At 41.9% G+C, this 25,730-nt stretch overlaps 1 protein-coding gene across 1 annotated transcript in view; it reads left to right on the forward strand.

Moving 5' to 3' along the window:
• LOC127214209 (cyclin-dependent kinase 14-like) overlaps nt 1-25,730 on the forward strand; it is a 251,280-nt gene that overhangs the window by 75,994 nt on the left and 149,556 nt on the right. The window contains exon 4 of the mRNA XM_051174609.1: nt 16,432-16,495. Coding sequence (XP_051030566.1) covers nt 16,432-16,495 — 64 coding nt within the window. The remainder of the gene's footprint in view (nt 1-16,431; nt 16,496-25,730) is intronic.

Raw genomic sequence — 25,730 nt, forward strand, 5'->3', positions numbered from 1 at the left:
GTTACTTCCTGCTGAAATGGGACGATGATTGCTCCAATGGATCCTGTAGGAAGAAAATTTTTAGCAACCAAATTTCTCAACAGAACTGGCTGTGACATATGTAGCTAGTCACTGTGTGGCAGAAAATTCTTGACTGTAGTTCTATTTGAACCTCTGGCCAGGGTGTAATAAGAAGGTGCAGCTAGCTAGTCATGAGTTGTCTCAAGCAAAACAGTCTCAAACTGGTTTTAGGGTGATGTTTGTAGTCCAGATGCATCAGGTTGAGTCAAGTGGAAATGATGACGTGGGGCCCCATCTTCTTTCCGGAGAGTTCAAAGACTGCTGTTAGGAATTGTTATTATTCCTTGTGCAAAACTTAAACATCAATATTAAAGTAAAATTTTTAAGTTTTAAGGTATACATTAGGGAAAGACAACAATAAGCATTAAAACGTATGTGAGAAAATTAGGATTTCAGAGAGAAAATTGCGTATAAGAAATGAGTCCCCAGATTTTGTTTTCTTCTGCCTTACACAAATTGGCTTCTTAATTTAAGGCAGAAACCATGAATTTAATCTTAACAACATGCTTGAATTTAGAGAAGAAAAACCAAATACAACTGTAAAGTTTGGTGTAGGAGAGCTGGGTTAGAAGGGTAGGGTTAGAGGGATGTGGTTAGGATTGGGATAGTGTTGGAATATGTCACTGGCTAGAGTCACAGTCTGCCAAAGACAAGCATCTCTCTCTAAGCTCAGCAGTGTGGAAATTCCTCCCTCTCCAGCAAGGCTTCCTGCTCTCTACCTGCCTTTATCTGGAGAATGTCCCTGGGCCTGGAGGACTGACCTTATCTAAAAGCTGTCTCTAAACCAGATGCCTGATTCATCTTTAGCTTGACCCCTAGCACAGATCCCTGCTAAGAAGACTTGTGCTAGGAGGTCCACTAAAGGACCCTACTGCCACACACTAAGAGCATGGCCACGTAATGAAAATTAGGGTTTGCCCCCAGTCTCCCCAATCTCATATATTCCTTATACACTGGAATAAAGTTGAACTGATTCGCCGAAGTCTGTCTCCTGGAGGCCTCCCTCTGTCCATGCTCGTGGGCTGAGTACAAATCTTTCTGTCTCCCCGTCTTGTCTTTCCCCTCTCAATGTGATGGCTAACAGGCTGAGAGGGTAAGGGGACCTCCACAGGTTAGAGAGGGTTAGGGGGATAGGGTTAGGCTTGGGTTGGATTAGGGTTTGGGTTAGAGGAATGTGGTTAGGGTTAGGCTGAGGTTCTCCACCTAGACATTTTCTTCCTCTGGGAAGTCTTAGTCCATACTATTACTCCTCCTGTGACTAGGTTTGCTGCCCCAGTTGCTAGCTTGGAGAATGATTTAGGAGTTTTATACCTCTGCCTGGATGCCTTCCTCTGAGGAGCACAGAGATGTCCATGGTAGATAGATTCTTATCAGAAAGACTTTTATACCAGAATGCATGGTCTTATTTTTTATTTTTTATTTTTATTTTTGTTGTTGTTGTTGTTGTTTATGTTTTTGTGAATTCAGCCGTTTTCAGGACTGGCCTGGAGATTTACTAACACTGAGAGGAATTGGAATTTGTTTTGTTTCTTTAAGGGGGTGGAGGGTTTATTATAGGTCTCTCACCACTTTCTGACTCTTACAATTCAACTCCAGATGGGTGCCACGGTTTTGCTTTTGCAATTAATAGTATATTGCTAATAAGGTCTCCTGGAGCTTTCCTCTGCCATTATCTCGTGGTGTACTTTTCCTTCCTGTAACGGATAGAAACATATAAGAAGTGATTGTACTCATCATCAGCAGACTGGACCATACTCCATTCACATAGCAGTGACACCAGGGTTTGGATAAATTTAGCAATATAACAGTAAATGAAAACAATCTGAGCAGATAGTTACAGCATTATATCCTTGTAGAAACTTTAAAATAAATGATAGAAAATATTTTGTATCCTTCATAAAATCAAAGTTATTTAAAAGAAAGACAATAATGAATTTGACTTAGGTGGAGGCCTTTTACGATAGAGTGCATACAGTTAGCTAAGTGGTATCTAGTAATCTAGTTCTTGCCTGCGTGAGCTCCTGAGTACTTCCTAAGGTAATTTAAACAAAATTCTGTGTGTCCAGTCTAAGGAAAGAAAAGGATAATGCATACAATCCTTTTCTCCTTGGTTTGAGGGGAATTATTTCCATATACAATTGATAGGGTGAAATGAGAATGCATCACAAGTTTGGTTTTCATGGGAAGTACCATATGGGAATGTCATCCTTAACTCTGAAACCAAAGGAAGTATGTCTGGGAGGTCCACATGATGTCTGCAGTTCCTACAGAGAAGGATAGGGTCACTCAGCTGAGAGATCCTCTGGCTGGCCATGCAGCTTCCGTCTGTTGGTCTTGAGTCTTGCATGTGAGTCTGTGGAGGCAAATTACAGTAATATTAATAATGTCTACCCAAATAAGTCTGTGTGCTAAGATGGGAAGCGACTGGGGGATCCTAGATTATAGATCCAAGCAGGGTCCCTGATGCTGTGTATGACTCCTGCCTAGGGCACTTTAGTGGTGAGGTCTTCTCTCAGCATTCTCCATTGTTTTGCCATTCCACTCGACTGATATCCAGAACATGAAATAACATGTGCAAGCTTGCAAGCAGTGATGCAGCTTCTCTGAGTTACTACAGCCAAGTAGACACATCTCCACAGCTGCTTCTGTTGAGTTCATGTGTTTATAGGAGCACAGTCTGTACTCTGAGGATCATTCATAAAGAATACCTCAGAAATGGTGATTTTTTTTCCACTCCATTGTAGACTAAAGAATAAATACCCAAGATAGTAGATGGAACCTTAGCTTACCTTGTTTGGAAAATGGATGATTGTAAGCAGTGTTAAGCCTTGAGAAGGAGAGCACATCATTGAGTTTCCAGACAGGCCATCGGTTCTGTCCTTATGTGTAAGAAAGTTGTGGGGATTTGAAACAGAAGGCAGTGTGAAGACGGGAAAGAAACAGCTTTAAGTGACCACACACCAAGGAATGTCAGGCATTAGCAAAAGCTGAAACATCCCCCAAGAAATGGTTCTTCTGTGGAGCCTGCCCAAGGTGTAAAGCCCTGCTGACATTTCATCCTAGCACACTGGAGCTGTTGCTAGGAGAGTGTGTGTCTGTCTTGTCCTAAGGTACCAAATATGTGTTTGTACAGTCACAAGAAGCTAATATATCCATGTTCCCATGATTTTGAGTGTATTAGCATATTTGTTAACTTTTCTATTGCTGTGATAAATCACCATGACAAAGGCATCTTTTAGAAGGAAAAGCTTATTTGAGGCTTCTGGTTCTAAAGAGGTAGGAGAGGCCATCACAACCATAGCAGGAAAGCATGGTGGGCAGGCAGGCATGGCATTGGAGCAGCCACTGAGAATTTACCCTTTGAGCCACAAACAAGATTTCCTCCAGCAAGTGCCTCCTACTGGTGCCCCAGCAGACACCAACTGCCCTAGGATTATGCTCGGAATCCGCTGGCATTCCTGCTGCTCCAGAGCCCTGCTGAGGATGCTAAGGAAGGCATCACACACTGAGTGGCAGAGCTCACCATGTACTGCTTCTGCCCCCAGATCCCTTTCTTGGGGCTCCTGGAGGCTCTGCTGTGGTGCTCTATCAGGCAAGCTGCATTTGCGTGGAGCATCATGAGTGCCCCCACCGCATGCAGCTGCTCTACCACCACCCCTCCCCCCCACTGGCTGCTGGCTGCTCCTCTCATTGCCTTGGCTCCTACAGTGCACAGTTGGGGACTGCCTGTCTGAGGCCCGGTCACAATAACTCATACCTCACTCACTCTGAAAAGTCACTGAGATGAGAATGAAAGCAGTGAGAGGATTGGGCTTGGGCAGACAGGGAATCAAGGCAACCAAGGGGAGAAAAGAGAGATGGAAGGAGTGAAAATAATGGGGAAACATTAAAAGGGCTGCCTTTACAGTCAGACTTTCTGGTCCTGCAGAGCCTTTTCTGGGATGAGTTTGAATTTTTGTTTCCCATCCAATTTTTTCAACAGCTGTCTTGTCTCTCTGCAAATCTTTTGTGGCCTCTGTCTGGACCCAGGCTGAAAGTAAACAAATAAATCTACAAGTCACTTATCAGAGAAGTCTGTAAGGGTTACCTAGTCAGACTGTCCCAGGTAGGGGCTCAGCCCTAGTTGTGTATCAGCAAGTTTTAGAGTATTTTACATGTCTCTGCTCTCCTTTGGGCCAGTTAAAGTGACTCTTTGGGGTGGGAGTGTCTCATCCATTGTTTCTGGTGTGTGTGTGCGTGCACAAGAACATGCATGTATCTGTTTGTACCTTGGTACACATGGTTGTGTATTCTTGTTCATGTGGAAGCCAGAGGACAACCTCAAGTGTTGTTCCTCGGGCATCTTGCACCTTGGTTTTTAAAGACAGGGTGTCTTACTAATCTGGAGCTCCAATAGGTTAGACTGGCTGTTCAGCAATCCCCTAGGGATCCCTGTCCTTGCTTCCCTAGAGCAGAGATTACAAACATGGAAACTACCACATCCAGCTGGATTCTGGGATCAAACTCCTGTCCTCGTGTTTGCATAGCAAATACTTTGCTTTTGAGATCATTACTCAGCTACCTCCTTATTTTCTCGTTGTTTGTCCATCTGTGTATGTGCACATGTACATGATTGCATGTGTACATGTGTGTGAAGGACAAAGGTCTATGTTTAGTGTCACTCCTCTGTTAGTCTCTACCATGTGTTTTGAGACAGGATCTCTGACTAAAGGTGGAACTAACCAATGCAGCTGCACTAGCTGGTCAGTAATGCTTCGGGATTATGTATCTCTGCCTCCCAGCACTGGGTTACAGGTACACTGCACACCTGCCTGAACTCAAATCTTCATACCTGGGTGGTTCTGAGTTACAGATGTGCTACACTGCCTGGCTTTTACATGGAAACTGAACTCAAGTCCATATGTTTGCTTACGTGGCTGCTTTCCTAGTCTCCTTGTTTTGGTGAATATTTTCTTAATGCTCACAGAGGAGTCCCTTAGGTGGCCAGCACCACTGAACCAGACCATTGCTATCTGAGTTTGTACCCAACACTTTCCAAAAGCTGTCTTTACTTATTTGAGTTCCTTTTCATCTAAATGTTGGCTGTGCTGAAAACACTACAAATATTTGGAAACATCCTTTCTTTCAAACCAGTACTTGCAGTTGAGCAACCAATTACATATTCAAGCCCCTTTCTCAGGCCCAGGCGGCTTTTACTTTTTCGGTCTATAGGCTCCCCCTGCTGGTCTTTTCTATGTAATGCCTGTGGCTCTTGAAAGCTTCCCAGTGGGTTCTGCTACTCTGCAAATCACAGCCCAGAATCAGGACATTTTAAAAGACTCTTGTTTCTTATTTATTTTAAAGAGGCATTATCTTACCTTATCACTACTTTTTCTTAGTTAACTTTCCTGAAGTTGACATGTAAAGTAATGGACTTTGTTATGGCATCTTCATGGGTACAGGTGATGATACTGTGTTTTAATCATCTCCATCCCTTTTGTCCTCTGGGTGGTTCCCTACTTCCACAAAATTTTCATTCATTCCTCTGAAAGCAGTCTTTATGAAACCCCACAACCAGCCTGCATGCCATTGCAGCAGCAAATAGTCAAAATATTACATCATTATCCATGGCAGTTTAGGTAGGACCACAGACGAAAGAAGAAAACAATATGTATGTATGTATGTATGTTTGTATGTAGCTGGTTAGACTCACACATGCACACACTCCTAAATAAGATAGATAAGTGTAGTAACTGTACATACAAACATGATATTTTTGCTTATCTAGCTCAAATAAAATATTTGAATAGTTAACGTTACTATTCTGTTTACAAATGAGGAAGGAAAGCCTTCATGAATGACTTCTCTACCTTCTTTTTAATTAGTCAGACCTGTTTTTTTAACCTCACTTTTGTCTGTATTACAAGTTTAATTATAACCAAATGAAAAGAGTAGACATACCATCTGGATTGTCTGCCATAGTATTATATCATGGAGGTTCCATTCTGGGGACAGAATTTGATCTTTATGTGAATGCAAACTGTGATCATGTAACCTTTAGCTCTTACTCTCATAAATGTGCTCATTGCATGTTACACAACTTTTCTCATTCCCTTGTTGCTATAAATACCTTACTCCATTGATTCTGGTTTTTATCTCCCTTGGCACGATGTTAAGTCTCCTCAGGGGGACAAGGGAGTTTTTCATCTTCTAGAGATAAGAACCCAAACCATTCTTTTTCAACAAGGGTAAACATTTCCAGATGCCTTCATGAGATGTGGGCCCATCATCCTCTGGCCTTTCAATGTTCTTTCCATTGAAGACTGACTTGTTTTTTTCCAGCCATTTTCATGTGCATATCTGGTATTGGCATAGTGTTCCTCATCCCAGCCACAGCAGAAGCTGCTTGCTGCAGTGTAAATATTGCCAGAAATTCACCAAACCAATGCATGTTTATCACCTTAACATTTCTGTGGGTTTGGAGTTTCCAGAGTTGGACAAGATGGTTCCTCCACTTCCTAGTCTCGTGGGGATGCAATCAAGGAATCTGCTGGGACATACGAGTTTAACTAGATAAGGACAGACATCCAAGTTTATGTGGTTTTTGGAAACAGTTTCTTGTTGGCTATTGGGCTGATGTCTGACTGGCCCTTTTTCTGGCTGTTGGCTTAGATCAACCACAGCTTCTTATTTCTAAACCCTCCCAGCAGGGATGTTTGCTTCCAAAAACCCAGAAAGGGAATGAGTCTTCTAGCACAACAGGAGTTAACAACTGACACAATGCAATTACAGAAATGAAAGCTTACCTTTCTTGTATTCCTTTGTTCAGAATGAGTCACTGGCCACTCCCACACTCTGGGAAATGGGTGTGGTTACCAAGTGGTGGGCATCAGGGGCCTCAGCAATGGGTTTTTAAATGTCACTTACTGTCTGCTGGCTCATTTCCATCATGAACAATTAAGTAGCTCTTGAGTCCTGAACGTTATACTTATTGCTTCCAGCTTTCTCTGCGTTAGATAGACAGTTGTTTTTGCTTTACTAAATAGTAATCATCCTCACCACTCTGGGGGTTGCTTATGATTGAAATCTGGGGCCTTTGCATGCTGTACACCCCGGAAATACATCCCTGGCCCCACCAGTCTCCCTGTTGTATTTCACCTAAAAGGGTAAGTAAGTTCCTCTATGCCTCCGTCAAGTCACTGAATAAAGTGTTGAAGAGGGTGCTGGTGTGTATATAGGGGCACATGTACACCATATATACATACACAAACACATTTACTTACACATGTGTGTACTGTGCATTGAGGGGGCAAAGAATAACAGAAGGTGTGCTCCTAAGACTTTGCACTTTAGGACTCTCTGGTCCTTTGGGAGCCCAGAAGAACAACTCTTAAGACACTTGCCTTCTTGTTCACTTGATGCCCTTTTGAGTTGACCCATTTTCTCACTCATCAAACCTTTGTGGTGCTAAGTTACATCAGTGAATAACAACTAAGTTTACTAATGCTTGGCTAAAGTTTACATACAGGGCACAAGTGTAATGTGTCCCCTCTTCTCTGAATTCAGAGTGGGGACCCATTTCATTTGCATTTTGTATAAAATCTGAATTAAGTAGTTTTTACACAGACACATAAACTTTATCAAGTTTAGAGTAATTTCACAGGAAATCTTGGCTTCATCTAGTCCCTTTTATAAAGGGAATGTCTTCATGCTACTGTCCTGCTTTCCACGTGGCTTTGGCACTCAGGAGCTATGTGGTGGGTGCTCTCGTGGACGGGTGTGCACACATATCAAACATTCCTTCTTGCATCCCTGTACCCAGCCTTTGGCTTCAGCCATCTGACTGCCTGGTTCCAAGAAGAAATCTGGGCTTGCATTTATGTTCTTTAGGAATATAGAGTTAAATAGTATGGAAAATACATACCTTGGTTATATGGGACATAGCTTCTACTTTGAAGAATATTAAGAATAACTTTCTTTAGTTCAGTCATTGGCTCCCTCTGATACCCATTAGTCATTCACCCTTATGTCTATGTGGTTTAGTCAATAAATATTATGCCTATGTTGTTTATTCAATAAATATTAAGGGCAAACTTTATGCCATAGACTTTGATAGGTAAAAGGAATAGAAGGTAAAAAAAGAAACAAAAAAGTCATTGGATGGGAAGTAAACATTTACTGAAATTTAAACTGTGACAGTTGCTGTGAAACCTGTGGTGATGCAATTGCCCATCACAGGAATCCTGTGCTAGCACACAGGTCGTGGGACTTGACCTGAGGATGAGGTTTCAACACAGAGCTGAGAAATTAATCAGCAGCTAATTACATGGAGAGAGCACAGATGTCCAGGCTTCAGACTGGCATGTGGGAACATTGTGGTTATCAGAGAATGTGCCAAATGCAGGCACTGAAGATCAGTGTGAGAGAGCACAAAGGGGAAAGAATGTGTAAACCATTATAGATAAGGGAAAGAGGTCAGTAGTCCTCAGCCAGGCAACAGCTTACAGTGAGTCACAGGAGATGAAGTTTATCCACACTGAGAAGCCTTTGAACCATCAAAGAATTTTCCTCACAAAGTGACACTTGCTCAAATCTGATTGTGCAGAGACCAGTAAGAAATACGAATAAATAATATTACTTGAAAGAATGTAATAGGGAGAAGTAGATCACTGGGAAAGTGCTGGTCTTAGTGAGAGATGGGAAGCTAGTGTGGCATGGGTGTGCTAAGAAAAGGAAAAGATGGATGAACTTAAGAGCATCCAGGGAAATTAAAGCCAGAAACTTAATGAAAAATAAGATTAGAGTGGTTGAGACATGTATAAAAATAGCAAGCGAAGAATTTCAAAATGTTTTCGGAAATCCTGTTGTGTCTTTATATTCAACTGCTCTGCTCTGGGGATAGTCCTGAGAAGTCCCTGGTAACATATTTTTTATTATTAATGGAGAGTAGTTCCAAACATGCCCCTTGCTAGCATTTGGTCCTAAAAGAAGCCTACCCTGTGGTGCCTTTCTAGGGGTCTATACTTGATACCCCTCAATACTGCAGCACCCTCCCCAACCAAGACAGTGAATCCCAGAGTCAACTTCTCTGTCTCCGTTTCTAAGGCCTTGTTCATACCACCACAGAGAGCAGAAATCTCTTAAGAGTTCTTATAATAGAAAATAAAGTAAAATAATGTCAATGAAAGTAGTAAGGAGTATTAAGTTTGATCTCACCCACCTGGGATTCTGAACCAAAGGCTCACTTCCCCTTCAGAGGGATGCAAGCCAAGTGCTTGGGAGGTTGTAAAGACAAATAGGACTATGCAAGATGAGATTTTTCTTCATAATGTTCTCAAAAGGATTGAAAGATAGCCAAAAAAGAACAACTTTTTCATTAACAAAGTAAATATCACTCCATGTTCTATTTGTTAGCTAACGCCATTTGTATTTGTGGTTTCACATCTCCCATTGTGGGGAAGGCTGCACTAGACTATATGTTATCCCTCCACTGGTATGAGAACCAGAAGTTGGGGAGGGGGGTCTCAGTGGGTAAGAGTGTTTGTGGCTCAAATATGAGGACCTGAGTTCTAATCCCAAGCATTCACATAAAGTCAGTCATGGTCATAGGTATCAGGACCTGGGAGTGAAGATAACATGTGACATAAATGGAACCATCTGGCAAGTGAGGACTGAACGTTGCTGCTTTAACTACTCCTGGTGATTGTCATGTAGACTCATGTGCACCAGTTAAGAGCCCTTCTCAGGGTCTTCCTGTGGCCACTTTATGCATCTCCCAGTTTCTGGTCTACCATGTTCATATGATTCTCTAGGAGTTTGATGAGGAACAAATCTGGTCTCATCATGCCTCCACTTTTAGTATTTAGCAGAGAAGGCCATGCTCTCAGCACTTAGTATGTTTCCATTTATTTCATGCATGGTGTCTCAATTACTGTTCTGTTGGTATAAAAAGATGCCATGAACAAGACATCCCTTAGAAAGCAATGGGGGCTGTGTGCTTATAGTTTTAGGGGGATAGTCCATTATCATCATTGTGGGAAGCAGACAGACATGGCACTGGAACAGTAGCTGAAGAAGGAGGTGGCGCACCCCCAGTGACACACATCCTCTAACAAGGCTGCACTTCCTAATCCTCCCCAAACAGTAAATCACCTGGGGACCAAGCATTCAAGCATATGAGCCTGTGAACACCATTCTCATCTGAACCACCACAGGTGGTACATTAACTACTTGTCCTGTGGCTGTGACAAAAGGCCTAACATCGGCAACTTAAGGAAGGAATTATTTACCACAGCATTATGAGCTTGAGGTGGCAAGTCCCAGAACATCCACAGTCTGGAAGCAGAGCTGAGGTCTGGTACTCAACTCTCTTCTTTTTATGGAACTAGAGCCCCAGCTCAGGGAGTGGTGCCACCCACATTTAGAGTGGGTCTTCCCACCTCAACTAACCTACTCTTAGACAATGCCCTACAGTTGGCAAAGCGTGATTCATGTGTGAGGAGGTACTCAGTGTGGTCCAAAGTTAAAGAGAGACAAAGAGTGGGAGATTCCCCACCTCATTCAGTCGCCCATCCCAGTGCAGACAGACATTGATGCTTTCACTCAATACCTTTTAGAAATCCAATGACTACTGAAGAAGTGTGTAGACAAATAGAGAATGGCTGTTTTAGATTCTTTTATTACTGTGACAAAAACCTGTCAGAACAACTTAAGGAAAGAAAGATCTATGTTGGCTCATTGTTTTAGGGGTGGTTGAATGGTAGCGGGAACAGTGTCATCTGTAGGTGGCAGCCTGAGGCTAATCACATCTTGGTGCCCTACCAGGAAGTAGAGATCCAGACTGAGCCAGATTCCAGGCCTCATGCCCCAAAGGTCCCACAACCCTTTCAAAATAGCAGCACTAGCTGGAGACCCAAGGCTGTGGGGAAGCACCAGATCCAAACCATAATAGTAACGATTTAAGCCTGTGGTGTAAATTTCTGATTATTCCCATACAGAAATTTGCCTGCAGTATTTCCTTCTGTCCTAGGCCATCTTTGACTTCCTGCTGCTTGCACCTTTCCCCTTTCTTCTAAGCTTAATCCATCTTGTAACTGTCTTTGCTGTAGCCCTGCCACCACTGTGTCCTCTGGTTGGTATGTAAAGTAAATGAACAAAATTGAACAAAAGATTTCCATCTCACCACACTCTTTGAGGCCAGGGGATTCCAGAACTTTTGCTTCTCACCATCCATCTTCTCCATTCATGGTACACACCATTTGCAGTTCTGGGCAATATGATATGTCCTGCATCCCCACTTGACCATTGCTTTATGATCAGCTTTCTTTGGCTTGTTTCATTCTTGAGCATCTCTTCCCTAGTGTGGTACGTGATAGCCCCATTGAGTTTTGCTGAGCTGTGCCATGACTATGACCAGGATTTCCCACTAGGAGCCAGGAACAGTCATGAGCCAAGGGCTATAGCCATGAAGCAGTGTTATTTTAGAGATGTTTTATATTGGGTTTTCAAAGATTCAAATGAAAAAGCATTGTTCGGGTTTTCTATTCATCTGGGGTTCATAACTACAGAGATTTATCTTCATCATCCTACTATGGCCATGCTCATGAAGCCTGAAAACATGAAGCAAGAACCCACCATTTCTGCATTCTTTTATTATTCACACCAGTGTTAGCCAGTTTTATCCACGCCCCTCCCCCCATTAGGCCAGAATCACCCATGCTGGAGTTCCTGTTAGGGACTTCTAGGCCCTCTCAAACTAGGGAGGACTTCCACAGTCCTTGTTCTCCCAAAGCCCTGGGTGTTCATGGTGGGGAGGCCCATGAGCTCTAAGTTAGCAGACCCAAGGCTCATGAAACTACAAGCTCTAAAACCATAAGCATTCTTGCAATAGTTAATAGTTGGGGCAAGCACATAAACATTGCAAGCAAAAATTATCTTTTAAAATTTGAGCTCCAGACAGTTATTTTCTTCTCTTATTTGTAAAACAGATATTTCTACAGAGGGACCCTGTTCTTATGCCAGACAATAGAGGCTGATACGAGCCACATTGTTGAGGTAGTGTCAGGACCTATCCCAGAAAAGCAAGTCTAAGATTGTTGTTTTAAGTCCCACGACCTCGCTGATAGAGATGGGCTAATTCTTTGTTTGTCTTGACAGATGCTAAATATTCCAGTGTGTCACAGAGACATAGTTCTGGCATATGTGGGAGCATAGGAAAATGAGACCATTTTGTAACTTGCATTTGACATTTGCTTTCAATTACCACATATATGCTGAGGAGTTCCAAAGTTCTTCCTGTCTGAAGTTCTTCCCCACGACCCATATCTGATTCCAGTTGCCCTGCACACAACCTTTCTCTTGACCTGAACGCATTCCTAACATTTAACAGGCTCAGAGCTAAACCCATTGCCCTTCAGTCTAAACTTCTTTTATCTCTTGCATTCTTGATTTATGCTTTTAGCATCTTGTTAGAAAAGGAATTGGCTTTTAACCAGCTAGATAAACATTTTTGCATCATGACTCACTATATGCTCACAGTTATAACTTGAATATATGCTCTCAAAATGGGTTATGTTTTACTGTTGATCACTCTGTTATTTGCTGCTTCTGTTTTTGAATAATGGTTTCATATACCTCACTATTAATTTATTAGTTTACCCCACCATTTCATCAGCAAGTGTTATGTTCATCCCATAAAGTAGTGGGGGAACTTCCACTCTGCCTTGAGGGACTATTTCAACTATATGTAAAATTTACATGTTCACAATGGGTGCTAAAACTTTGCAACAGATAGAGCTTCCTTGGAGTCATTGTGTGACCTTAGCCTCTCAGTCTGAGGCCAGCCTGCAGTCAGAACTTCATTAGGTCATCCAGACACACCAAGCATCCATCATGCATCCTTCCAGCCACTCATCATCTACCCATCTACCATCCATCTATCATCTGTCCTCCCATCCTTGTATCCATCCATCCATCATCCACCCATCATCCATCATCTATCCTACATCCATTCCAGCTATTCAGCCAGCCAGTCAGTTTTTCAACATTTTCCAAATCTGTATCCAGTACCAGACACATGGTGAGCACTAAGAGCTGAAGGGTAAACATAATGGTCTCTACTCTGAGACTTGTAGTTGAGTGTGAAAATAAGTTGGCTGCCAACACCAGGTATTCTGAGTAGAAGTCTATGAAAAGTACTCTGGGGTCACAGAGAAGCAACATAGGACTTGAACTAGATTGTGCAGAGACTCTCTCAGGCAAAGGTGGCCAAGTGCAGAAGCAGAGGTGGGAATTCAGCTGGCAAGACACTTGGGGAATGAAACCACCAAGAGAAAGCACTGCAGGGCAGCCCTGCAGCTCTGATAAGTTGTTCCCACAGTCGTTTGCTGGTGCTCCCATGCCTTCCTTCTCCCTGTTTCATTAGCTTCTACTGCACTGAGTTTTTCCATCCCTAGGGGAGCCAAGCATAGTGTCCTCTATACTCTTAGTCCTTCCCTACACCCACCCCAATATCCTATAGACAACTTTCGTCATGCTGAAAGAAACTAATTTCTCCTGTGTTCACAGCTCCCTCGCTAGGCCATGGGCATCTCCAAGGGAGTCACAAGCTCTGCATCTTCTGTGGGAAGCTGGGAGGTACATAAGCTTCTTGGGCAGATTTAAAGTGCATCTGCATAAATGAATGTGTAAAAGACCTCTTAGAGGTGACCATTTGGTGTTGAGTAACCAGCTGGTGTGCTCTTCCCCTGGTCCCCTGGGAAGACTGTCTTCCTCTCAACATTGCGTTGTTTCTTATGGTTCTTTGTTGGGTTGGGTCCTCCTGGGCTTTGCCCCATCCACTTTAGCATGTCTATTGTTATTGTTGTCCTTGTTCAGCTTGTGTTTAGTCTCATGTTGGTGGGACTTTGTGGGTGTAGTTTCTGACATTACAGTCTCACAGCAAACTTCTTGATACCCTCTGCCTCTTAATCATCTTTCCATTCCCTCTTCTGCAATGATCCCTGAGCCTTCAGTGAAAGGGATGTATTTAGGTGTAGGATTGGGACTGTGCTCCAGACATCTGCATTTGATTGAGTGTAGTTTTCTGTAGTGATCTGTTTGTTGCGGAGAGAAGTGTACGTAATGATGGGTAAGAACTACACTTATCTGTGGGTATAAGGGCAAGTATTTAGGCTGTAGTTAGAGATTATGCTGTCTTAGTAATGTGATGGTTGTAGATGACAACCTCAAGATCTATGACTTCACTAGCCCTAGGTAGTTGCCTAGGATTCCAGTACCGGGCATGATTTTTATTCTTCTTAAGTCCAAATAGAGAGCTGTTGCTTACTTAGGTATGTGTATCCCTAATGCATCATTAGGATTATTGTGACATGCTGGTCATTGATGTGCTTCCCAATGTTAAGCTCTGAAACATACATGTAACTAAAGTTATACAGACTGAGCATGTTATACGTGTGTGTGTGTGTGTGTGTGTGTGTGTGTGTGTGTAAAACAATTAATGGAAAAAGAGACTGAATTTGAAAGAGAGCAAGGAGGAGTATTAAGAAAGTTTGGCGTGAGGAAAGGAAAAGGGGAAATGACATAGTTTTATTATAGCTACAAAAAATAAGAAAAGTTTAAAAAGACCTTTCAGCTCTTATGACATGTTAAGGATGGCAGGCAGGAGCTTCATATACTATAGACTCATTTATTTACATGTGTAGGGACTCTTAAATTCTGATAGCACAAATTCAGTTTCCTTTTTCATATTTTATTATAAAAGATTATTTTTGACTTTTAGGCAATATGCTTTTGCCAACTTTGAAAAGTCTTGGCATTGGAACTTACTAGTTCATGCAAATGAAAATCTGGTCCAGAGACAAGGCACATACTTTTCCTCGTACACACATGCCTATCCTTGCCTGTCATCCACTTAACCCATGGCGCTCCTTCTGAAAAGCCTTTTACTGAAAACAAAATTAATTTTTAATTCTCCTTTTCCTTTGTGAACATTGTGCCCACTTTGCATTTCCTGAACACAGGCTCCAAGAATGCCTACAGAAGAAATGGGGTCCAAGACCTGATCGCCAAGTCTGTCATTAAAGAACAGTCTCATGTGATTTGTCTATCCTGTTAGCTTTCATGTGAAAGCCATACTGTTTATGAATCTCCATTAAATAGAGAACTATACAAGGATGAGGGTGACGCCTAGGAAAAGGGTTTGCTGATATAGCGCTCTGGGAACATTGACAAGACCACCAGGGCAGTAGTCATTCTTCAGCAAGACTTAGAGCCTGCTGAACTTTGTTCATAGAACTTCCAGAGGCCCATATGTGATACAAAAACTGTCCTGTCCATGTCACAAGTTTAGTTGAACATACCTATTTTCAGTTGTTGAAGTTCAGTATTGTCTACTCATTTTGTCCATGCAAAATTCAACCAGTGTGTGAACAAAGAGGAGCGCCATCCCCAGATGGCTGTGGTGTGTGTGTGTGTGTGTGTGTGTGTGTGTGTGTGTGTGTGTGTGTGTGTGGTTACTTATCTGATATGATTTACTTATCGAATACCATTGAGTATTCGCCACGCAGATGAATAGAGGTTATCATTTTCTGATTTATAAGTAAGAAAATGAAGCCATGAGAGGCTCCTTCCCACCTAAGCTTACATGGTGAGGGGAGAGCTGCAAGGACGTAAACCCAGCTTGTCTTCAAGGCTCTTAACCCTTTAGCTCGACACTGAACCACTGAGCTTTGTTCCCGCGATCACTAGGAACACTGAACACCCACGTGGATTGTGGAGCCCTAACTGTCCTTGAATTCCTTTTGCAGGAGCAAGTGTAGATGAGGGGAAAACAGAAATAAGAATAGAAAAAAGAGGCTGTGCATGCGGAAGACCACTTTGCTGAGAAGAAACTGTAAATCAATCACAGTGATGAAAACTCAAGTGTACTGAGAGAACTTGAACATGTTAAACTGTGACTCTTGAGTTCTTGAAACATCTTGATGCTGAGACAGAGGACACAGGGGAGAAAGGACAGAACTCTCACGACTGGAATGTCACACTGTATAAGGGGAAGGAAGGACTTTTGCTTATGAAAGAGTTGTGAGGGGCGCTGGCACTCATTTGGTCCCATCAAGATGGCATTGTGCTGTGTGATTCTTCACCTACTTTTTGAGTCTGAGCTTGATAAAATGTAGCAGACTTAACTTGTCACGTTCAGCTGCATTTGTTAGAACACAGAGATTCACCTTGGGTGGTTCTTTAACTGTCTTGGCTTTTATTGAAATGAAAACCCTGGCTGATGGTAATGGGGGAAACATCCAGAGCTCCACATCATGCAGTATTTTCTGCACTTGAGAATTTGGAGTTCTTTGGAAATAATGTCTGTTTTCACAATTTTTTGTTCTCTCCTAGGTTCTTGGAACACCAAATGAGGACACTTGGCCGGGAGTTCATTCCTTACCACATTTTAAGCCAGGTATGTTTCATTAATTGCAAATGCTAAGTGATTCCTGTATGTAAATGTCCATGTTGAGGCAGCATTGAAATGGCCTTGAAACACCTCTGCCATTGTGTATTTTATGTATTAATGGAGCTTTCTTGTATTTGCACAAGTCATTTTTTAAAAATAAAGTTCACTGCCCCTCCACCATGAGAGATTTTCACCATACAAACTATGTTTGATTTGCCTAAATGATAGTGTAGTAACTACTAATTTCATTATCAATTAGACATATGTCCATGCTTATGAAAACAAAATTTAGCTGGAGAGACAGCAATGCAATGGTAAAACATTACTACATTAGCATAAGAACCTGAATACCCATTCCCAGCATCCATGGAAAAAGCTGGGCGTGCTGGCTGGTGCCTGTAATTCCAGTCCTGGGTAAAGAGAAAAAGGAAGATTCTGAGAACACCCTGACAGTTAAGTCTAGGTAAATCTGTGAGATCCAGGTTTAGTGAGAGATCCTGTCTCAAACTAAGGTGGAGAGACATTGAAGAAGAGACCCAAAGACAACATGTGCGCGTGCGCGCGCGCACACACTCACACACACACACACACACACACACACACACACACGAGAGAGAGAGAGACAGAGAATTAAAATTTACATTGGAACAACACAACTCACATATATTACTACTTATGAATAATACTAAGAAATTGTAGTAAATTATAAAAAGAAATCCTACAGCTTTCCTTTCTTGACTTATGCTAGGAATGCGTGGTCAAATAATTTGAGCTTAATTACATAAATTTTCCTGATTATCAAATTGTGTAGCATTGGATATTCCAATGGATATTAAGCCTCTAATATTTCTAATATAAGTTGTCATCTTGACACTCACCAGTAGATGGCAGTCACGAAACTTTCAGTTTAATAGTGACAAGAAAATCTGACATGATGTGCTTAATTTTTATTGAAGGAATGAAAGATCTGCAGTTGGAAATAGAATAAAATGAAGAAAATGGATTATTGTAAAGCGATTCTATTGTTTGTGGGGGGTGTTACAAAATGTGGTCCATAAAATATAGGTCCATTGTCACAGAGGACCTGCCTGGTCGCTATCCTCTCAGAGGAAGCTCTGAGTGACTTTCCTGAGGGAGCCAAGTGTCTTTTGCTGTTCCTCTTCCCCTCTTTGAGACTCTGGGAATAAATTACCAATTTCAAAGAATGAATGAGTTGAGCAACTATTTCTGTTCTTTATATTTTTCTTTTCTTCTGAAACTGTACAGTATGCTGAGAATTCTTTTATCTTATTGAGAAGCCCCAACGGCCTTTTGTACTTTTACTGAAAATTATAAATGAGTTCTACGTTCAGAAAAATTTCTAGAAACAGCAATTTACTGTTATAGATTATTTTTTATTAATTAAACAAGAAGCATCTTTAACCAGTGTACTTATTCCTAATGGAGTTTAAGTAAAAAAGACAGCATTTTATAATTGTTATGGGCTCTTATAGTTAGCAATCTCATTAGGATATACAGTTTTAAGACCCAAGAAATAAAATAAAAAGTCCTGAGAGGCTAGAGTTTAGCTCACTGGCAGAACCCTGTCCTATCATTTTCCAAAAACAAACAAACAAACAAACAAAACAAAAAACAAAAAAACCAAGGTTTTAAATGAATAAAGTTATATACATAAAGGACTGATTAATATAGTAATCTCACCTGCCAAGTGTTTAGACTAGAAAATATAGAGTAATTTGTCTATTTTTGGTGTAAATAGGGCTTATTTTTTTGTCATGAATACATGCAAACACTTTAGAGTTTCTATAAAGTGTAAGATGTACTACAAATTAACAGCAAATTGTGAATTTCAGGAGACCTATGCACAGTACATATCTTGCATTCAAAACTTAGCTGCTGCTCTAAGTTATATTGAATATTTAAAAGCGGTCTTACTTGTGAGACTCCTCTGATAGGAATATATAAGCTAGATAGAGTAGATATATTAAATATTGTGTGAGTGCTGCAACAGACACATAGTCAGTGTATTGGGAATCCAGAAGAACAATGCATCTAGATGATGTAAGGCTGGACTAGGAGAGACGAGATTATAAACTGAGGGGAGATGTCCCCCACCCAGGACTTCCACACAGTTCCCAGCCAGGCCATCAGGGAGCCTTAGTTTCTGACTTCATAGCCCTTTTACTCCAAGGGAAGAAAGAAAACACATAGCACAAAGGACAATTGCAGTCTAGGGTCACCTGTCCTGCCCTATGCCCCACCCCACCTCCCTACTCTATTCTCCAAAGAGAGCTATAGAGATTCTGAAAGGAACGCTACAAGGACATGTTTTCTTTAATAAAAAAAAATCTTGTGTGTGTATGTGGGGGTGTACACATGCCATGGTGCACATGTAGAGATGAGAAGGCAACTTGCAGATAGTTGCTCTCTCCTTTCACTGTGTGGGTTGCAGAGATTGAACTCTCATCAGCTTTGGGTGCAAATGCTTTTACCCACTAAGCCATCTCCTTGTTCACTTCTTTATGCATTTTGGAAATGGTACAATAACAGCACAAAGCTTTCTCTTTGTCCCAACTCTCATCTGCCAGCTTCCCCAGAAACCAATGCCCTTCCTGAGACCAGACTCCCTCTCTAATATAGTAGCTGTTTCTTTCCATTATGTCAATGTAGCAAATTATGGATATATATTGTTTTTCCTACACAAACTACAACTGTGTCTTGCTTTCCTCACTAGTGTATCCTCTAGGTTTTTACATGTCACATATGTTACTGCACATAAGTCAGTGAGGTTTCCCTCTTGTCTCCAAATGCTACATTGTTTTCTGTTGTGCAGATCTAACCTGCTGTCTGTGGGCATTTGGGATGTCTTCAGTATGTACTATTACAAGTGTTAATGCAGTGACAGCTTTATCTAAACAGTAAATTGATTTTTGACACTTGTATCAATCTGAAGCAGTGGTCTATTGTCTGTGTGTTGGTAATGCATGCCATGCTTTCCTAAGTCTTCTGTGCTCTGGAGTGTGTGGATAGACTCAACCAATCAACTGCTGAAAGGAATCTCACTTTAATGTTGGTTTGTGTGCTTCCTCTAATGTGACGCTGGGCATCTGTTCTCCTGTTTCAGCTTTTCCTGACTGTGAACCATTTATGACTTTTGCTCAATTTATAGTTGAAAATTGTGAGTCATCTATTAATTTCTAGGAGGTTTTATAATTTAGAGTAATTTCTCTTTCTCTATGAAAGACTTTGTTTCTTTGGATTTTACATAAGAGTATTTTTTTTATTAACTTCCTTACCAAAAAATGTTGCACAAAAAGTACCATACACTGAAATTACCAGACCCTAGGACTGTACAATTCAATAAATAGTTAGACTAGCTATTCAGGACAGACACAGTGAAGCTTCTTGACATTGGATTTTATACTTTCACTATCTCAACAGATACATCTCTTAGAGAAAATTTTATGTCCATATTTTTAAGATGTGTACAAAAACACTGAGCTAATTCTGTACTAAATGGCTTCATACTTAAATAGCATGTAGACCCCATGTGGGGCACTTCCCTCCAGCTCTTAAAGTCTTCTAACAAAGGGGCCTTCAGCAGGGCTTAATGATGGATTATTATTCAGAAGTTCAGACAGGAAGACACTGTAAAGTTCAAGGAGGAAACAACACAGCCAGACTGGAAGCAATGAGAAGTAATGAAATTTCAAATAAAATAGTCCTATTTTCTGAAATCAAGCAAGGCGAGGGGCACATCTAAAGTGGTTACATTGTTTCTCAGGGAAAGTTAGGTCATCCAATGCAGGAGGTTGTTCAGTTGAAGAAACTGATGAAGAGGAGATGTCTTCATGAATGAAACAGATGAATAGAGAAGAATTCACCAATGGAAAAGGGAAAGTGAGGTGGAGTGACATTTAAAACGTATTATGCCCCAAACTAAGCATGCAGACACACTGACCTTTGAGTCAGCCTTTACATGTGCACTTGGTTATACCAAGTGTTTGTAATGAAGTGGAAATTTTCTTCTGATGCCCTGCTTAGTCACAGACAAGGCTTCCTGAACCAAGTAGATTCAGGTTTCTGTTTTCAAAGGGAGGAAAGAAATGTTTTCAGACTTATAATGCCCTGGCACCTTACCATTCAATGTCATCTTGGCATCTTACCATTCAGTGTCACCTTGGTACCTTACCTCTCAGTAGTATCTCTACTTACAAAACAATTTAATATCTTATCTCATTTGATATTCACAGCAAGTCTGAGTTAGTATGCTATTGTCTTAATGCTGCATTCCCATTTTACAGATAGGAATACCCAGCTCTGAGTGTTGGCCCCAAGCTTACTCTGTCTCTTGCCTATTATAGCTAGAGCTGTGAAGAACTATGTCTTACCAAAAACTGTCTCCCAACAGTACCTTTCACCACCCATCACCTGCTCACTATGGCAGCTTCACCTGCTCCTCTAATAAGTTGTCAGTCCTAAAAAAAAAATAATTTATTTACTTTCCAATGTTTTCTAGAAACGTGGTACAATGAATACTTTTCACTGGGATAATGGCCATGAACTAGGACTGTCCTAGAATTATTAGAATCATGATCCTTCCATGTATTATCTATCTCAAAGCTTCCTTAGTTACATATAGTATAGGAATAAAAACACAGATCTGGAGCCAGACATAATCTCTGCACTGCTGGCAAATATGGGAGTTTGACATATATCACACATATCTTGTAACAAAATGTCCACTGCCAATGCTTAGTCTGGGGTTGCAGCCCTCAGTACCAGGGACAGGAAATGCCACTTTGATCTGTAGACAGACGTTTCTGTCCATCCTGGTCCCACCACCCTTCAGTCCCAAATAAACACACATAGGGTTATATTAATTATAAACTATTTAGCCTAGTCCTCGGGCTTATTATTGTCTAGCTTGCTCTTAATAATTAACCTATATCTCTGAATCTATATATTTCCACATGGCCTTATCTTATCTGAGAATGTCTGGGCATCCTACTTTCCTGGTAGCTATATGGTGTCACTCTCTGGCAACTTTCCCTGCCTTTCCTCTTCCCAGCATTCTCCTATTCTGGTAGCCCTGTCTGTACTTCCTGCCTGGGTATTGGCCAATCAGCATTTATTCATCAACCAGTAAGAAAAACATATATACAGAAGGACATCCCCATCACTGGTCCTTTCCACACCTAAGGAAGTCAGGTCCCTAGCTTCAGTAACACTCCTGGGTCTTCCAAAGTCTTTTATAAGGTGCTGGAAAAGCTTTGGAGGCAACAAGAATTCCATGGGTGGGATATGCCACACAGGAAGACTAAGAGATAAGACATCTTGGTGTCATAATGTGCCCTTCATAGACCACCCAACAGGGAGGATCCCCTGAGACTTGCAGAGATTCCCTCCCCTACTCCTCTACTCCTCAGAGAAGATGGGCTCCATCCAGCCCCTCAACTTGTATGGAAATTAATTGAAAACTTCTGTTCTTACATGTTCTTCTTTTCTTCTTTATTCTGCCTATTTTAAGATGACTGAGCTAGGTAATATAATTGATATAAAATGTAGCTTAACTTTCAAGGGTTTATAGTTAAAAAATAATGTTTTTAACTTTAAAGTGATGTGTCATCTGTTTGCTGTTTCCTTTCCTACTTGCTCTTTATGCTTTGTTTCTGGAATTGTCCTATCTATCTATCTATCTATCTACCTATCTATCTATCTATCTATCTATCTATCTATCTATCTATCTATCTATCTATCTCGCAACCATCATAACTATAGGTTAGATTAGATCTAGGTATATTCTGTGATTGTTCTAAAAGTGATTTACCATGTACATTAGGGAGTACAGTGTCTGCTTTACTCTCCAGCACAGGGACCTGAGTTCACATCTCCCAAAGCCACACAAAAAGCTATTCTCAGTGGTCCATGCTCATAACTGTTCACTGGTAGGGAGAAGCAGACACAGAGGAGCTTTGGCGTTCACTCACCAGACAACCTACTAGAGTTGATGAACTCAGACTCAGAGACAGACCCTGCCTCAAAACAGAGTGATGGAAAGACACCTGACTTCCACTTTGGGCCTTCACATGTATGCATATACATGTGCACTTATGTCTGGTTGTGTTGCTGAAAATCTTACTCGTTTGCTGGCACAGGTTTGAGACTTTCAATTCCCTGTAGCCATGAGCCAACACCTGTGTCAACTTTGCTATCCTTCCTCTCATAAGTTAATACCACTGCATTCACCTGGTAGAAAAGCTAGGCAATTAGTAAATGTGTGAGCTACATGGACTTTTTAAAAGTTCTATCATCAGGCATTAATTATACATGATAATTGAGCTTATTTTGACATTTCCTTTTGTTTTATTTTTCTTATTTTACATATTGATCCCAGTTCCCTCTTCCTCCCTCCCTCCCTCCCTCCCGCCCTCCTTCCCTCTCTTCCACCCTCCCATGCCCCCCACCCCGACCACCCTCCCCTCCCATCCCATTCCCCACCCCACTCCACATGTAGGGTGATGCCTTCCTGGAGGGGTCATCTAAATCTGTCAAGTCATTTAGAGTAGGGACTAGGCCATCCCTCCTGCTTCTAGGTTAAGGGAGCATCCCTCCATGTGGAATGTACCACCAAAGTCCTTTTGTGCACCAGGAATACATCCTGGTTCCACTTTCAGAGATCCCTTAGACTGCCCAGGCCTTCTAACTGAGACCCATGTTCAGGGGGTCTGAGTCAGTCCCATGCTGGATTCCCAGCTATCAGTCTGGGAGCCCATTAGCTCCTCCTCGTTCAGGCCAGCTGTCTCTATATCTTTCTGCAGCCTGGTCTTGTCCTCCCTCTCTGTATCTGGATTCCAATTTGGCTCAGTGTTTAGTTGTGGGTGTCTCCTTCTGTTTCCATCAGCTACTAGATGAGGGCCCCATAATGGCTCTCTCTTTTTATGGTATCTCTCTCTCTCTCTCTCTCCCTCTAATCTATTCCTCCCCTGCATCAGAGTACTAGGGCTGTATTATCTAGAGTCAGGATTTAGTGGCGGGGGGAGCGAGATTCCGGGCTAACCCAGGGAGTTTCCAGGGAATTGGAATTGGGGGGATTCAACCAGAACTGGTCCCAGACTCACCTCTGGCAGAGGCCCGGCAATGAAAGTCAAATATCAGGCAGTCAGGGACTCCCATTTTGACATTTTCATACATGCAACTATACTGATCAAATTCACCCTGCTTTCTGTTATCATCCTCCCAATATCTTCCCCTCTCTCCCTCCCTCCCTCCCTCCCCCACTCTCCTGTGTGTGAACCAATGAGCTTAATTGAGATTGCTTACAGGAATGTGGGTCCTGATGGGTCATTTGTTAGAAGAAGAACAACATAAGAGTGGCTACCCCACTATAGATTCCCTCTGATAGCAACCAGGAACTTCTTGTAGCTGCTAGGGGAAGGGTGGGGATTATGTACACTTTGTCAAGAAGGGGAAGATATAAAATGCAAAAGTGACAGGAAGGGAGGGCAGACCTGTCTTAACCTTCTGATTGTGGATGTGAATTGGAGAGTGAATGCCAAGTAAGCCTAGAGTCTGTTCAGCCAGAAGTGCCTGTGCCTTGTATATGTGTCTGCACTATTAGTGAGCACTCACCAGATGCTGGGGACACAGCTGTGAACCAGGCAGACAAACCTTTCCCTAAACAGCTCACAGGCCAAAGAGATAATGACAGATGCCAAGTCACAAGTTTGGCAGCAGAAATGTGACCATGGGGAAGCAGCAAGAGACACATTAGAAGGCCCAGGCTTTGCTTCCAAAGGGGAGGAGTGGAGATCTCATTTGAAGTGTGAGAAATAGTAGAGAGCTTTGAGCGGAGAAGGAAATGGATGTTTTTACCATCTCAAAGTAGCCCGCTGGCTATACAGTGTCACAGACCTCATTCGGAGCTGGAAAGAGGTCTCATGTCTGTGCACTTTTCTTATTTTCTTCATGCCAGAAGCTGGGGGTGGGGATGTCTATAAAATCTGTGCTGACTCAGAGGGAAATTACTGTCACACCAGTGATGAGTGACATCACTGACATCTTTCCCCATGTGTATGTTACTGGACAATGATTTGATATGGTGTGTCAGGGGCTTAGTTAATGGCAACAAAATAAATAGAGGGAGCTAGGTGTCTTGTTAAGTACCAAAACATTATCATCTCCAGTAACAGATGCTGGTTTTGTCATTCTGTGCAAAGCAGAGGCTGTGTGTACCCATTTCCTCTTGTCTGCTCATATAATTAGAGAATGTCTCATTTGTTCTCACCAGTAGTGTCAATAATGATGGAACCTAACAGTATGTCTAGAAAGTATCAGAAAAAAATTAAATAATAAATTCTCAAGAGAAAGTGAACTTCTTCAAAGCAGTTTTTTTTAATTGCATGGAAATTTGGGAATTTTGTAATAATCAGCATAGATGTTAATCACATTTTACCTCACTAAATGGAATACAGAGTGTCATTTGCCACATAAAGATGTCTCATCTCTCCAGTAGCTCCCATCCCAAATTATCAAAACCTATTGTCTTCTGCCTTAGTTGTATGATTTGGTTACTGTCATATTTAAGAAAAAAGTTAAACTTTTACCCTGAATATATAGATAAGAATTAAGTGCAGGACTCCCCTATCCCCACGGGACCATCCTAGTCCTTGCCTATCAGATCTTTAACCCCCATTGCTGTGCCTCTACTAGAGGCCTCAGCTGGAGTGTTCCGTCCCTGGCCAGATCCACCTATCACCTCTGGACCATCCTGAGTCACTGCCTGCCGGATCTTTGACCCTCATCACTGGGCCTCTGCTAGAGGTCCTCTGCTGGAGCTGTCTCCCAGCCAGAGATCCGCCTATCTCCTCAGGACTATCCCGAGTCCCTGCCTGCTGGATCTTTGACCCCCTTCCCAGGGCCTCTGCTAGAGCCTGATCTTTGACCCCCATCCCCCAACACCTGCCTGAGGAGAGACCTCCTAGAGAGCTTGGACCACCCAGAGCTACAGACATTGAACTTCTGACCCACCCAAACCCATAGAGAGTACCATAGAGAGAGGGAGAGACCCCACCTGCACCTACTAGAAGAAGTGATGGGAAGACAGAAATACAAGGAAACACCTAACAATACAAAGACAAGCATGACACCACCAGAATCTGGGGACTCTACTCCAACTGGACCTGAACACCCCAAAGCAGATGAAGCAGAAGAGAATGACTTAAAAAATTATCTTCATAAA

Source organism: Phodopus roborovskii, unplaced genomic scaffold (assembly GCF_943737965.1).
Source record: "Phodopus roborovskii unplaced genomic scaffold, PHOROB, whole genome shotgun sequence".
Classification (NCBI taxonomy): domain Eukaryota; kingdom Metazoa; phylum Chordata; class Mammalia; order Rodentia; family Cricetidae; genus Phodopus; species Phodopus roborovskii.